At 37.3% G+C, this 13,920-nt stretch overlaps 1 protein-coding gene across 1 annotated transcript in view; it reads left to right on the forward strand.

Moving 5' to 3' along the window:
- The first annotated feature begins 480 nt into the window (after nt 1–480).
- Nucleotides 481–13,920, forward strand: part of KIAA1958 (KIAA1958 ortholog) — an 80,793-nt gene continuing 67,353 nt past the window's right edge. The window contains exon 1 of the mRNA XM_032595624.1: nt 481–1,671. Coding sequence (XP_032451515.1) covers nt 501–1,671 — 1,171 coding nt within the window. The 5' untranslated portion in view covers nt 481–500. The remainder of the gene's footprint in view (nt 1,672–13,920) is intronic.

The following is a 13,920-nucleotide window of genomic DNA, read 5'->3' on the forward strand; positions in this document are numbered from 1 at the left end:
GTTGGTTCTGCCTTCAGTAATGAAGTTTCTGATGGCAGAGTGTAAAGTTGGAAGTGCATTTTCTTGGTTAATACAAGTAATGCATACATTTTACTCTTAAGGGGCTGACTAAGCCTCTTTTTGTGACTTTGGAAGTAAAATGTACCATGACAAACCTCACCTCTTTTTTATTGCTTGTTTTTTTTTCTTTCCCACATTTTTTCTTATGCAGATATTACTTTTTATGTAGATATTATAACATTGAAGGAAACGGACAAAAATCTTCTTGTTTCACAGCCATAAGGCATCAACTGTTTTTTACTTTTCCCTGTATTCTCTTCCAGTCCCTGCCCATGTGCAGCAATATTAACTAGATAAAGTTTTGAAGTGCATTTCTTTTTTATGCCACATGATCATAGTTCAAGGATATTGAAATGATGGAGATACGGGAATATCTTGGGTAATAATGGCTTCTTATTTTGATTATTTCCCTTTAGGAAAGACACTGCTGATCCTGTAACATGGAGGATTGCCTTCATACCTCATCTGAGAATCTGTCCAAATTGGTCAGCTGGGCCCACAGCCATGGGACCATTTGCAGCCTCATTCCAAACCTGAAACACTTGCTTTCAGAAGGTTCCCATGGGAACCTCACAGCAATGTGGGGCTGTAGTGCTGGCCATGCTTATCACTGGCCATTGACAGCTACTTGCAGAGCTGGGTCCCAAGAAAGGGTCTGTTTCCAGGATAACAGAAGTTTTAACTCTGATAGTCCCAGTATAATCGGAGTGCCCTCCGAGACACAAACTAGCCCTGTTGAAAGGTACCCTGGGAGACCAGTGAAAGCGAAGCTAGACTGTAATCGGACCAGAGACTCTTGTGACTTCTCTTATTGCAGTGAGCCCTCTGAACTGGATGAAGCTGTTGAAGAATATGAAGATGAAAACACCCTGTTTGACATGGTTTGTGAGTCTTCTGTTACAGATGAGGATAGTGACTTTGAACCCCAAACCCAAAGGCCTCAAACCATTGCTCGAAAAAGGCCTGGAATAGTTCCATCTTCTCTCCATTCCAGCTCCCAAGCTCAAATGGTTGATGAATGCAGCAATGATGTCATCATTAAGAAAATCAAACAAGAGATTCCCGAGGATTATTACATTGTGGCGAATGCAGAGCTGACTGGAGGGGTAGACGGACCAGCCCTGTCATTGACACAGATGGCAAAACCCAAGCCTCAGAGTCATGCTGGTCCCTCTTGTATAGGGTCTGCTAAGCTGATTCCCCATGTAACATCTGCCATCAGCACAGAGCTGGACCCACATGGTGTGTCTGCATCCCCCTCTGTGATGTCCAGACCGATCGTCCAGAAGACTGCCAGGGTATCTCTGGCTTCACCAAACAGAGGACCTCCCAGTGCCCATGGCACAAACCAGCAGGTGGCCATGCAGATGCCTGTGAGCACTTCCCATCCTAATAAACAGATCAGCATCCCTTTGTCTGCCCTGCAACTGCCTGGACAAGATGACCAAATTGCTTCTGAAGAGTTCCTGCCCCATCTGCCCAGCCAGGTCTCCTCTTGTGAGGTAGCTCTTTCTCCCTCAGTTAACACAGAGCCAGAAGTGAGCTCCAGTCAGCAGCAGCCCCCAGTTGCTCCAACCATAACCACTGAGGCCACAGCACAGTGCATACCAGGTATGGCACATGAGGTGACAGAGAGTCCCTCATCCATGTACGTCAGAGAATTCTGCGCCGTCAACACTTATGAAACCATTGGCTCAGTTTGCTAGAATTCAGGCCTTTATTATTCTCAGAAAGATAGAAATAATGAAATACATGACATCCAGGTGTTACTCTAAAGGAAATTCATCTGAATTAAGGCCATCCATCCAGTCAGTGTACCTCAGGGCTGAGAGGACAGCTGTAGGATTGTGCTGTTGCTATTGCATGGCTAGATTTAAGGTTTGTATCTGATCTTAAGCTGAACTTTATATAGCAGAGTTATCTTTGAAAAAAAATTTGTCTCCTATCAGTATCAAAGTATTTGATTGCTGTTTGAAGCCAAAAATGATGTTGGGTTAGACAAATAATGACAATAGAACTGGCGCTTTTCCTTTATTATTTGTCTGAACCATCTTGGCATTTCTATTCATTTTAGTTGGTGTGGCAGTTTAGAACAAGGTTTTTAAAAAGCAATAAATAATTCTAGAAGAAATATTTTATCTTTTATCTCATAATTTAAAATAACTTGCATTCCTGGAATACATGGGCCTAACTCAGCGGATGAGAGGGGAGGGAAATAATCATATGAGGTCTCTATCTGTTATTCTGATATTCTGATATTCTGTAATTCTCACGTTCAGTTCTTATTTAATCTGGGATATTATTATATAAAGGGGGCTTGGGTGTCGCGTGTTTGGATCCATTATTCAAATCTAATAGGCCAGAAATAGAAACATGGATAAGGATGACAAATATGTAGAACAGAGAGTAGAGAAAGCAGAAATTTGTGGCACATTTGGTTTCATTTTAATTCCTCTCAAGGAAGTCCTGTATTTTGGGAAAAGTCTCCTAGAATCCTGTGGTACCTGTGCCTTTACCCAATTTATGATTTTCCTGCGATAGCCTTGGTGTTATTAATAAAATACACAATGAAAATATTCATATCCTAAGAATTAGGCTTTTCAGTTTATTCATTTTTCCTTCTTTTTAAAGTAACAGCTTTATCAAGATATAATTCACATACCATAAAATATACTCTTTTAAAGTATACAGTCCAGTGGCTTCAGGTATATTTACAGAGTTGTGCAGCCATTACCACTATATAATTCAAAACCCTGTCATCACCCTAGAAAGGAGCCCATACTTATCAGCAGTCTCTCTTTCCCTCCTCCCAACCCATCAACCACTAATCTACTTTATGTCTCTATGGATTTGTCTTTTGTGCTCATTTCATGTAAATGGAATCATATCGTGTGGCCTTTTGTGACTGCCTTCTTGTAAATGGAATCATATCGTGTGGCCTTTTGTGACTGCCTTCTTGCAATTAGCTACTTTTTTAAATGTTAATTTATGTTGTAGCATGTATCAGGATTTCTTTTTATTACCAAATAGTACTTCATTATATGGATATACCTTAATTTTGTTTTCCTATTCATCAGCTGGTGGGCATTTAGGTTGTTTTTATTTTGGGGCTGTCATGAGTAATACTGTTAATAACATTCATATACAAGTTTTTGTGTGGACATATAATTTCATTTCACTTGGGCAACTACCTAGAAGTGTAATTGCTGGGTGTATGATAACTCTATGCTTAATTTTTTGAGGAACTGCCAAAGTGTTTTCCAAAGTACCTCCGCCATTTTACAATCACCAACAATGTTAAAAGGTTGCTGTTCCTTAATGTGCTCACCAGTACTTGTTATTTTTCATTAAAAAAAAAATTCATCCTATTAGATGCATGAAATAGTATCTCATTATGGTTTTGATTTCCATTATCTTAATGACTAATGGTGTTAATTGAACTTTTAAAAGTTTTACTTCAATCATTTAATAACAATATGGTCTTTGGCTAATCCTGGCATAATTTAGACACGTTATTTTTATTAGGCTGGTGAAGTATTTGTACTAGGTAGGAAATCTGACTCTTGATACATATAGGATGTAAGTAGTAGTACTTTTTCACTTAAATAAATAGTTGTATCTAGTTTATTTGTGTCCCCTCCCCCCCCCTTTTTTAATATAAATTAGGAGACTTGGCCTGACAGAGTTTTCTGCATTCCCACTTAATTTATATTTGAGGGTAGAATTCAGAAATGTATTTTGCACAGTGGTCCAGTATACCAAAACAGCTTAGTAAGACTGTTGTATTACATATCCTTCCATGAACTTACCCAGCATCCTTCCGCTAATGTACCACAGCTTAGTAATTGTATTATCCCCTCCACTAACTTACCCCAGATTTTCTTGTATCTGCCTAGTGGATAAGGAATGAGACATCAAGGCTCTTTACTAAATAAAATATGAATATCTTATTATATAATTGTTTTTGAAAAGAAATTCAGCCTATTTGAAAAAAATATTTTAATCTATTTATTTTTATATAGATTACATTCTCTTAGGCTTTTTTCTTTTCTTAATGAAATTGTATTTTTTTATAATAGCTATAAAAGCAGGTATGGCCAAGTACAGCACATAATGAATACAATTGTAAACTGTGATTTAGCTTTACTCTAGCAAGGAGAATTGGTTTGGCTTGGAATTGAACCTTTAAGAAAAACAGTATAAAGAACTGGTAATGGGAATTTCCTAAGGAATCATTTTGATGTTTTTTTGATCCGTTGTTCTTTGGAAGGATATTATATTGCTAAGATATCATTAGGTAAAGAAACACTATTTGTACTGGAAACATCACTGGAACAAATAATCTGATTGACATTTTTCTTTTGTGAACGTTACGTAGACTTAAATTTACCATTGTTCTATAGAGCCCAATTAGGCTCTGTGCTCTAACGCTTTTATTTACTTGTTTTGCATATTTATTGCAGTGGGTAGTCTTTATTCTAAACATAGATTTTTTTTAAATTTAGAATTCAGCACATCCAAATGTATGCGAATGATTATGTACAGATGGACCTTACTCAGTTAATATATAAAGTGTACTTGGGACTAAGCAAAGAAGAAAGCTTTTGAAAAGAACTTGCTGTAAGCAAAATCAGGTACTCTTCTTAAGAAAACAGATGTTGTATAAGCTGGAGTTCTTATCAGATCATTGTAGAAATACTGCATATCTTTGAATAATATTTTTAAAATAAATAATCTGACAAATGACTATTGAGTCAACCAAAAACAAAGAGAAATTGTCTCATTTTACTTAGTTTTACTGATGCTATTTAAATTGTATTCTCCTAGTGTAAAGTCATCCTTATTTATGTTCAAAATCAAACAACCAAAGTGATAAAATGTTAATCAAGGTATGGATAAAATTATTTTCATACCAACCCTGTTATACTGTTCAACCCAAATCTTAGCAAACAGTAATGAGGAAAGAGGACATATATTATTAAAAGAATTATTAACTATCTCCCAGTGGCTTAGATTCCATTACATTTTGAGGTTTTTAAATGTAAATTTGGGGCATTTGTTATAAATTTAAATCTCTATTGCATTGTGAGTTGGGTTTTTATGTGCATATTTCTCAAATACACACACATACACACGACTTACTTTATGATTTTGTACAAGGACCCCTTTTATTAATCAGCTTTTTCCCCAGAAGTTTTATAGTAGCAAGCAATCAACTTTTTCTTATCGGATTTATAATATATGTGTGTTTTTCTCTTGAAAATACACATCTTGGAGCACATGGTGGCTCAGTTGGTTAGGCTTCTGGCTCTTGATTTCAGCTCAGGTCATGATATCACATTTCCTGAGTTTGGGCCCTGCGTTGGGCTCTGTGCTGACAGTTTGGAGCCTGCTTGGGATTCTCTGTCCCTCTCTCTGTCCCTCTCTCTGTCTCTGTCTCTGTCTCTCTCTCTCTCTCTCTCTCTCTCTGCCCCTCCCCTGCTCACTCCTTCTCTCAAAAATAAAGAAATAAACATTAAAAGAAAGAAAATACACATCTTTAGTTTTTTCTAATAAATCGTATGTTCTGTATATATATTGGAAATATTAACTCAGTCTATTTTTTTTTAAGTTTTTATTTATTTATTTTGAGAGAGAGCACACAAGTGGGGGGTGGGCGCAGAGAGAGAGAAAGAGAGAGAGAATCCCAAGCAGGCTCCACACTATTAGCATAGAGCCTGATGCGGGGCTTGAACTCACGAACTGTGAGATCGTGACCTGAGCCAGAACTAAGAGTTGGAGGCTTAACTGACTGAGTCACCTAGGCACCTCTCTCATAGTCTGTTTTGTACATTGGAAATACATTTCTCTCTTTACTGTTAAAGTAATTTTGGCATAATTAAAGTAAGTTTGTTGATGGCATTTTTTAAGATGGATTTTCTTAATTTTTATGAAGGTTAATCTTTTTAGCCTTTATTTAGCTATCATCTTTTCTGCCTTTGGTTATTTTGCTAAGGATGTCCTTTCCCTCCCTTGAGTCAGATAACTACCTGTATTTTACTCTGGTTCTTTTTTGGTCCCCCGCAACCCCATCCTGTCTCCTTTGTTTTTTTTACCTTTAACTCTGCAGTTAGAATATATTTTGGATTGGAACCTCACTTCATTATTTTTGCAGTTAGATGTTTCAGCATCATTCATTAAATAATTCCTGTTTATATATCACATTTTTGTTTATAATTGGGTCTGTTTGTAGATTTTCAATTCTGTTGTTGATCTCTTTTTCTTCTAATTTTTTATTATTTGAGTATTTTTTTTTTTTAAGATTTTTTTTTAAAAGTAATCTCTGCACCCAACACAGGGCTTGGACTTAAAACCCTGAGATCAGTAGTCACTCACTCCACCAACTGAACTAGCTAGGTTCTCCACTATTTCATTATATCTTATACAAAACAAAATGCATTCATAGAAAAAGAAGAGTGTAATTTAAAGTATTGAATAAAATAGAATAGTATAATTTAAAGTATTTAATAGAATTTAGTAAGTTTTTTGTTTCTTAGATTTTTTTTTTGGGTGGGGAGAGAGATCATGAGTGGGGGAGAGGGACAGAGGGAGAAAGAGAACCCCAAGCAGACTCCACGCTCAGCGTGGAACCCAGCTCGGGCCCTGATCCCATGACCCTGGGATCATGACCTGAGCCAAAACCAAGAGTCCAACGCTTAACTGAGTGAGCCACCTAGTGCCCCAAGTTTAATAAGCTTTTAAAATGATTAAGTCATATATTCTAGTTATTTGGTCTGTGTTTACATGCATAAACAGTGATTTTTCTTGTCAAAAACAAAAAACCTGAGTTAAAATAAGTTAAAAGAGAATAAATTGCTTTATAGTCCAAGGACATATCTTGAAACAAGCTTTTATGCAATAGTCAAATGATGTCTAGTTTCTTTCTTGCTATTTCTCACCCTTAGCTTCCTTGGTATTAGCTCTACCTGTAGATATTTGATTCCTGCATTGTCCCTAAGGTGATTGCCAAGTGCTGCTAAGATTGATGTCTTGCAGTAGACTGTGCCTTTGTCACAGCATTCCCCTTAACCCCTGAATCAGTCTTTGGAGCATCACGCCCCCAACAGGAAATGGTATTGAGGCCAGTTCTACACAAACCACATAGCTAGGTGTAGAGGTTGGATGGGGGTATTCTTCCAAGGACATTCATTCTAGGTTCTAATCTTGAAAGGGGCAGCAAACCATTAGGTAAGTAAGTAGGTACTTACTACTATTTGTGTGTATTTTTGTTTTTGTTTTGAGCACTTAAAGTTTTTTAATTTTGTTTGTTTATTTATTTATTTTTAATGTTTATTTTTGAGAGAGAGCTGAGCTGTCAGCACGGAGCCTGATGTGGGGCTTAAACTCTCACAAACTGCAAGATCGTGACCTGAGCCAAAGTAGGATGCTTAACTGACTGAGCCACCCAGGTGCCCTTGAGCACTTAAGTTTTTTTTAATGTGGGCAGTTAGGAGGAGATGTTTATATATGTCATTCAAGGACAGGATATACTAGAACAGTGTTCTAACATAAGGGGTAGAAACATATATGAATATGTATGCTTGTGTGTGTCTGTATATGCATATGTATACATACATATCCATGATATTATATATATTTTCTTATTCCACAAGAAATATATGCCTCTTCTTGCAAGATAGGACAAGACTAAATATGTTTTCTTAGCCACACCCTTTTCTGTGCCTTCCTGCAGGAAAACCTGAGACATAAATTCTGAAAGATAAGGGAGGGAGAGTAAAAATTCAGGCTCAGTTTTATGCCATCATTTCCCTCCTTATCACAGGATGCTTATCTGAGGATTGATAAGTCAGGCAGTACTGGGCATTGAGATAGTAGAGCCTGGCCATTCAGAGTTTGGAATCAGACATGCCTAGCTCGATTCTCACCCCTACCTCCTGCTGGCCTTGTGAAATTAGCTGTCATTTCATTTTCCTGAGACTGTTTTCTCATTTGTAAAGTAATAATAGTGCCTGTCTTATAGGATTGTTTGAGGACCAAATGCAAAAATATAGGTTAAAGAGAATACCTGACATATAATAAACACTCAGCAAATAAGTTTCTACTATTACTAATATTTTTATTTTCATTATCACCACCATTGTTGCCATTATTAGGCTGTGCTCAATACTCTTTAAGTAATGAGGTAGATTCCGATGTTATGCAATTACATCCATTCATCTTCTAAAAAATGTTCCATGGACCAGTATTACCAGCATCAGCTGGAAGCTTAGAAGAAGTGCAGAATCTCTGGTCCTACCCCAGACCTAAATAATCAAAATTTGCATTTTAATAAGATCTCCACATAACCTGTATGCACATTGAAGCTTAAGAAGCAGTGATATAGGGAATGCAGGACCCATATTATGGGGCACATTGTTATTCCATCCAGCCGCCCAGTAACTGAACACTCTTGCTGTGTGAGAGAATTCCCTCTGTGCATCTGCATTTCCCCATTGGAGAGGCCAAAAACTTGGTTCCAAGTTTGTATTTCAATGAGGGCACAGTCTTGTGACCTTAGGCTTTGTCAGTCAAATGCACTCACACCAGACTCCAATTAGAAGTACCTAGACAGATACCATATGTTTTCACTCTTAGGTGGATCCTGAGAAACTTAACAGAAACCCATGGGGGAGGGGAAGAAAAAAAAAAAAAAAGAGGTTAGAGTGGGAGAGAGCCAAAGCATAAGAGACTCTTAAAAACTGAGAACAAACTGAGGGTTGATGGGGGGTGGGAGGGAGGGGAGGGTAGGTGAGGGGTATTGAGGAGGACACCTTTTGGGATGAGCACTGGGTGTTGTATGGAAACCAATTTGACAATAAACTTCATATATTGAAAAAAAAAGTACCTAGAAGAATCTATTTTGCAAATGCAAATCTTGCCATTTCTAGAGGTAGCAGAAGCAGCATCCCTGCAGTGGTTTCAGCCTTAGAGGCCCGTTGTTGGAGTTTGGTGGCTTCATGACATCTACCAGAGCAAATCTGTGTTGCGTCAGAGAGTTTTTTGTGGATTCCTGCAAACCTGATTTACTGGTATTCTAGGAAACCCTGTGGCCCTTACTAAATTCTTTTCTGCCGAACCTCACTAGATTGGGCTTTCATTGTTCTAAACAAAGAATCTGGAGGCATATAACCTCTAAACCTAGGAAATGTTGCATGAAAAATAAAATAATTTTCTTTTTGTCACTAGGTTTGTATTTTCAGCTAAAATTAATGGCATCCCTTTGGTAAGTAACCACTGATACCAGGATGGCCTGTATCGTATGATATCTTGTTGTACAAATTGTACAAACAATCAATAGGATGGTGAGGGTAGAGATAGCTTCTCCTCACACTAAATCTTCCCTTCCTTCCAGTGGGAGTTTTTGCTGGAATGTGTCCCTTGTTGGGAAGTGGTTGGAAGCACAGGTTAACATATTCCCTGAACCTAGAATGGGGGAAGGAGGTACTTAGTACTTTTGATTTCAGCTACGGACTTTATTTAAAGGGCAGTTCTGGGAAATGAGAGAAATCCCAGTTGGAACTTCTTACCATTATGTTAAATATTGGTTGAAAGTTAATTTTGAGTTATTAGTTTTTTCTTAGGTGTACCTTTTTCCACACTAATTCACATGATACTATTTTCTGAAATGATCTATTTTATTTCTTAAGTTGGTACCTCTGACAAAGGGATTGAATAGCAAAATCACCTGGAGGTAGCCCAAATAAGGAGGATTAAGAAAATCTGGACATTGACTTTTTTAATTGCCTCATATATTTCATTTATTCCTTCTTCCATTTCTTTCTCTCCTTGTATAATTTTGCCCTTGAGTTGCCATTGGTAGTAGTGGTAATGTCAAAAGTTTTGTAAGATCTGGTGAAGAGGAGTAAGCTTTATTTCATTAGGTCTTTGAGAAGAAAGTTAATGAACTAGATACGTATCTAATTTATTGTGTTCTCCACACAGTACCCTTCTCTCCAGTCCCAGTGCCTCACAAATAGCATGAGTGTGGTCATTATATTAGTAATTTCTTGACCTCAAGTATATAACTTAGGGAAAAATTACGTACCTGGGTACAGGAGTTTCAGGGGCTCACTGCTTGATGCTAGCAACATCATCTAAGAAGCAAGAGCCTTGTTTCATTCCTCTCTTCACCTAATTGGACAGTGGATTGCATGTCCACAGGAAGAGAGGGCAAGTCAAAACATTGATGAAATTATAGGCCTCTAATGTGTTACTGAATACTGTGAACCTTTTCAGATCTGTACCATCAGCCGACATTCCCTTAGCCTGTTAGATGCCACCTTCCACCCCTCTCCTGAGTATCACAGTCTGATTGTTTCTCCACTTGAAGATCACCAGCTCTTGATTTTCCTACTTGAGTGTCATAGGATCACTTCTCCTCTACCTAGGTGTTGGAAAGCCCTTCCTCCCCAACTGATGAAAGGGCAGTTCTCAGTGGAGTGGTGGGGGTTGTCTTAGGTTTTATCACGCATAGTAGAAAGCTTATAATAATGAGTTTTAAGGATCTGGGGTTGGTGGTCTTTAGCTCCTGGCTGGTAAGCACTCCCCTCCTTCCTTCCTGCAGTGTAGTTCTTCGAAAAGAGAAAAGACTTGGTTTTAAATTAGTAATTTCTAGTTTTATTTTCTACACTGGCAATAGGGGAGGTGTGTGTGGGGATCATTCTGTTAAAAAAAATGACAGTATTTTCATGTCTTTTCAAAGCATTTAGGTTTTTACAAAGACAGTTTTACTAAGGCAGAAAACTCATTATAACTTACAGTATATAACTTACATACATCTTATTATAAAGCTATAATAATTAAAATGGAATGATCTGACATAAAGATAGACAAGTAGAGCAGTAGAACAGGATAGAGAGCCTAGAAACCCACCTACACATAAATAGGAACTGTATGTGAAAGAGATGGCATCTCAGATTAGTGGGAAAAGGGTGGACCAGTCAGTGAATAGTATTGGACATTTGGTCACATATGTGGAACAAAATAAAATTGGGTCCTCACCTTACATCAGACATGAAAATAAATTTCATTTAAAGATCTAAATGTGGAATTATAAACTTAAAACTATCTAAAGGAAATCCTGCAAAATAGCCTTGATGTTAGGAAGAATTTTTAAAACATGGCACAAAAAAGACACAAACCATAAAGGAAAAGATTGGAAATGCTAACAGCTTTAAGGTAAAAGTCTTAAAGTAAAAGTCTTAGCTGACACAAGGGATATCATAAACAAAGTTAAAAGATAAGCAACCATCTGTGAGACGAGTTTAATGTGCATAACCAAAAATATTCATACAGATAATATATATAAAGAACTGCCACAAATCAGTAGGAAAAAGGTCAAATAATCCAGTAGGGAAATGAAAAAAGGAACTGAAGAAGCACTTCTAATAAGAGGAAACCCATTTAGTTAGTAAACATGAAAAATTTTCAACCTCACTGGTAATCAAAGGGACACAAGACAACAACGAGGTACAGAAAGGCAAAAATTATTAACTATCCAAAGTGTTGTTGAAAGTATGGAAAAATGGGAACATGGTTGTGGGAATATAAATTAGTACAACCATTTTGGAGAACAGTTTGTAATATTTAATAAAATTAAAGATATGCAGAGCATCCAACCTAGGAATTCAATATCTAGGTATTTGCCCTAGAGAAATATCCATAGATAGACAAAGAGAAAGAGGGAGGGATGGATGTACAGGAGTGTACATTGCAACTTTGTGATAACAAGTTAAAAAAAATGTTTGACAATGTCAGTGTCTATCAAGAGAGAAATTGTATATATAATTTTTAATTTTTTTTGACTATTTATTTTTGAGAGAGACACAGAATGCGAGTGGGTTGGGACAGAGAGAGAGGGAGGCACAGAATCTGAAGCAGGCTGCAGGTTCCGAGCTGTCAGCACAGAGCCCAATGAGGGGCTCAAACTCACGAGCTGTGAGATAATGACCTGAGCCGAAGTTGGATGCTCAACCGATGAGTCACCCAGGCGCCCCTAAATTATATTTTTCAATGGAATATGTGCATCAGTCAGATCTACATTTACTAATGTAAATAAATCTTGAAGATACAGTTGCAGAATAATAGAGTACCATACCTTTTTTAAAAAACCCAAATACCAAAATATATTGTTCTTATGCACAGCCCCTCACATACAGTTAATTATGAAACATGAAAGGAGATACCACAAATGATAATGGTTGCCTTTGAGGAGGAAGGGGGATGGGAAATGAACTATATCTGTAACATTTTCTTTTAAAAACATGTAAAAAATATGACAAAATAATAACATGTATTAAATCTGAATGACAGGAACATGAATTGTGTTACATAAGAGGCAACACAAGTGCAGTGCTTAATTATGGATATCCAGACACACAACTGCCTGGATTCATATTCCAGCTCTGCCACTCCTTTTCTGGGTGAGTTTGGCAAGTTAGTTAACTTCTCTGTGGTTTCATTTTTTCATCTGTAAAATGAAGAAAATAACATATTTATTCTATAGGGTTGATACAAGGATTACATTAATCCATACAAAGCCCTCTGATTCAAGGTCAGCATACTTTAGCATTATTCTGTATACTTTTCTGTATATTTCAAACGTGGTTACTTTTTTTAAAACATGGTTACTTTTTAAAAAAAAATATTTATTTTGAGAGAGAGAGCATGAGTAGGGAAGGGACAGAAAGTGAGGGAGAGAGAGAATCCCAAGCGGCTCCACGCCATTAGCGCGGAGCCCAACACGGAGCTCCGTCTCCTGAACTAAGAGATCATGACCTGAGTCAAAATCAAGAGTTGGACACTTAACCAGTTGAGCCAACAGGCGCCTCTAAAACAGGATTACTTTTTGTTGATTTATTTTTATTTTTATTATTATTTTTTTTAATGTTTATTTTTGAGAGAGACAGAGCATCAGTCGGGGAGGGGCAGCAAAGCAGGCTCCAGGCTCTGAGCTGTCAGCACAGAGCCTGATGCGGGGCTTGAACCACAAGATCACGACCTGAGCTGAAGTTGGCCACTAAACCAACTGAGCCACCCAGGTGCCCCAAACATGATTACTTTTTAATACAGAGAAAGACGGATACCATGTTTTCACTCCTATGTGGATCCTGAGAAACTTAACAGAAACCCATGGGGGAGGGGAAGAAGAAAAAAAAAAGTTAGAGATGGAGGGAGGCAAACCATAAGAGACTTAAAAACTGAGAATAAACTGAGGGTTGATGGGGGGTGGGAGGGAGGGGAGGGTGGGTGATGGGTATTGAGGAGGGCACCTGTTGGGATGAGCACTGGATGTTGTATGGAAACCAACTTGACAATAAATTTCATATTAAAAACATTTTCTAATAAATATAGATTATGAAAATAAGTAAAATTGTGGAATATTTATGAGATGAGGGCATTACGACATTGTTATTACTGAATATAGAAGGGTTTTTTTGTGTGTGTAAGAAAGCAAATTTTACTTAACATTATCTTCTGGTGTACTTGTTTATAGACAAAGAATTTGGGGATTATTCTTACAAATTTCAACACTGTGGCTTCCCTCCTATGATTATAATGGGACACTGTCATGGGGAATTTTTTTAACTTCCTCTGCTATAATATGTAAAAAACAACCAAAAAATACCCCCAAATGTTCTCTATTATCTATTAGCACTTTTATTTCCAAAATAATACTGCCTGAGTTCCATGAAGAAAGAGGTTGTTTCCATTATTTTACTGATGAGAAATGAGGCACAAAGAAACTAGGTGATTTGCTTAGTTACAGTGGGAGACACTTGGTCTCGTGCTTGTTAACTTCTTAGTTAACATTGAGTCACT

This window comes from Lynx canadensis, chromosome D4 (assembly GCF_007474595.2).
Source record: "Lynx canadensis isolate LIC74 chromosome D4, mLynCan4.pri.v2, whole genome shotgun sequence".
Classification (NCBI taxonomy): domain Eukaryota; kingdom Metazoa; phylum Chordata; class Mammalia; order Carnivora; family Felidae; genus Lynx; species Lynx canadensis.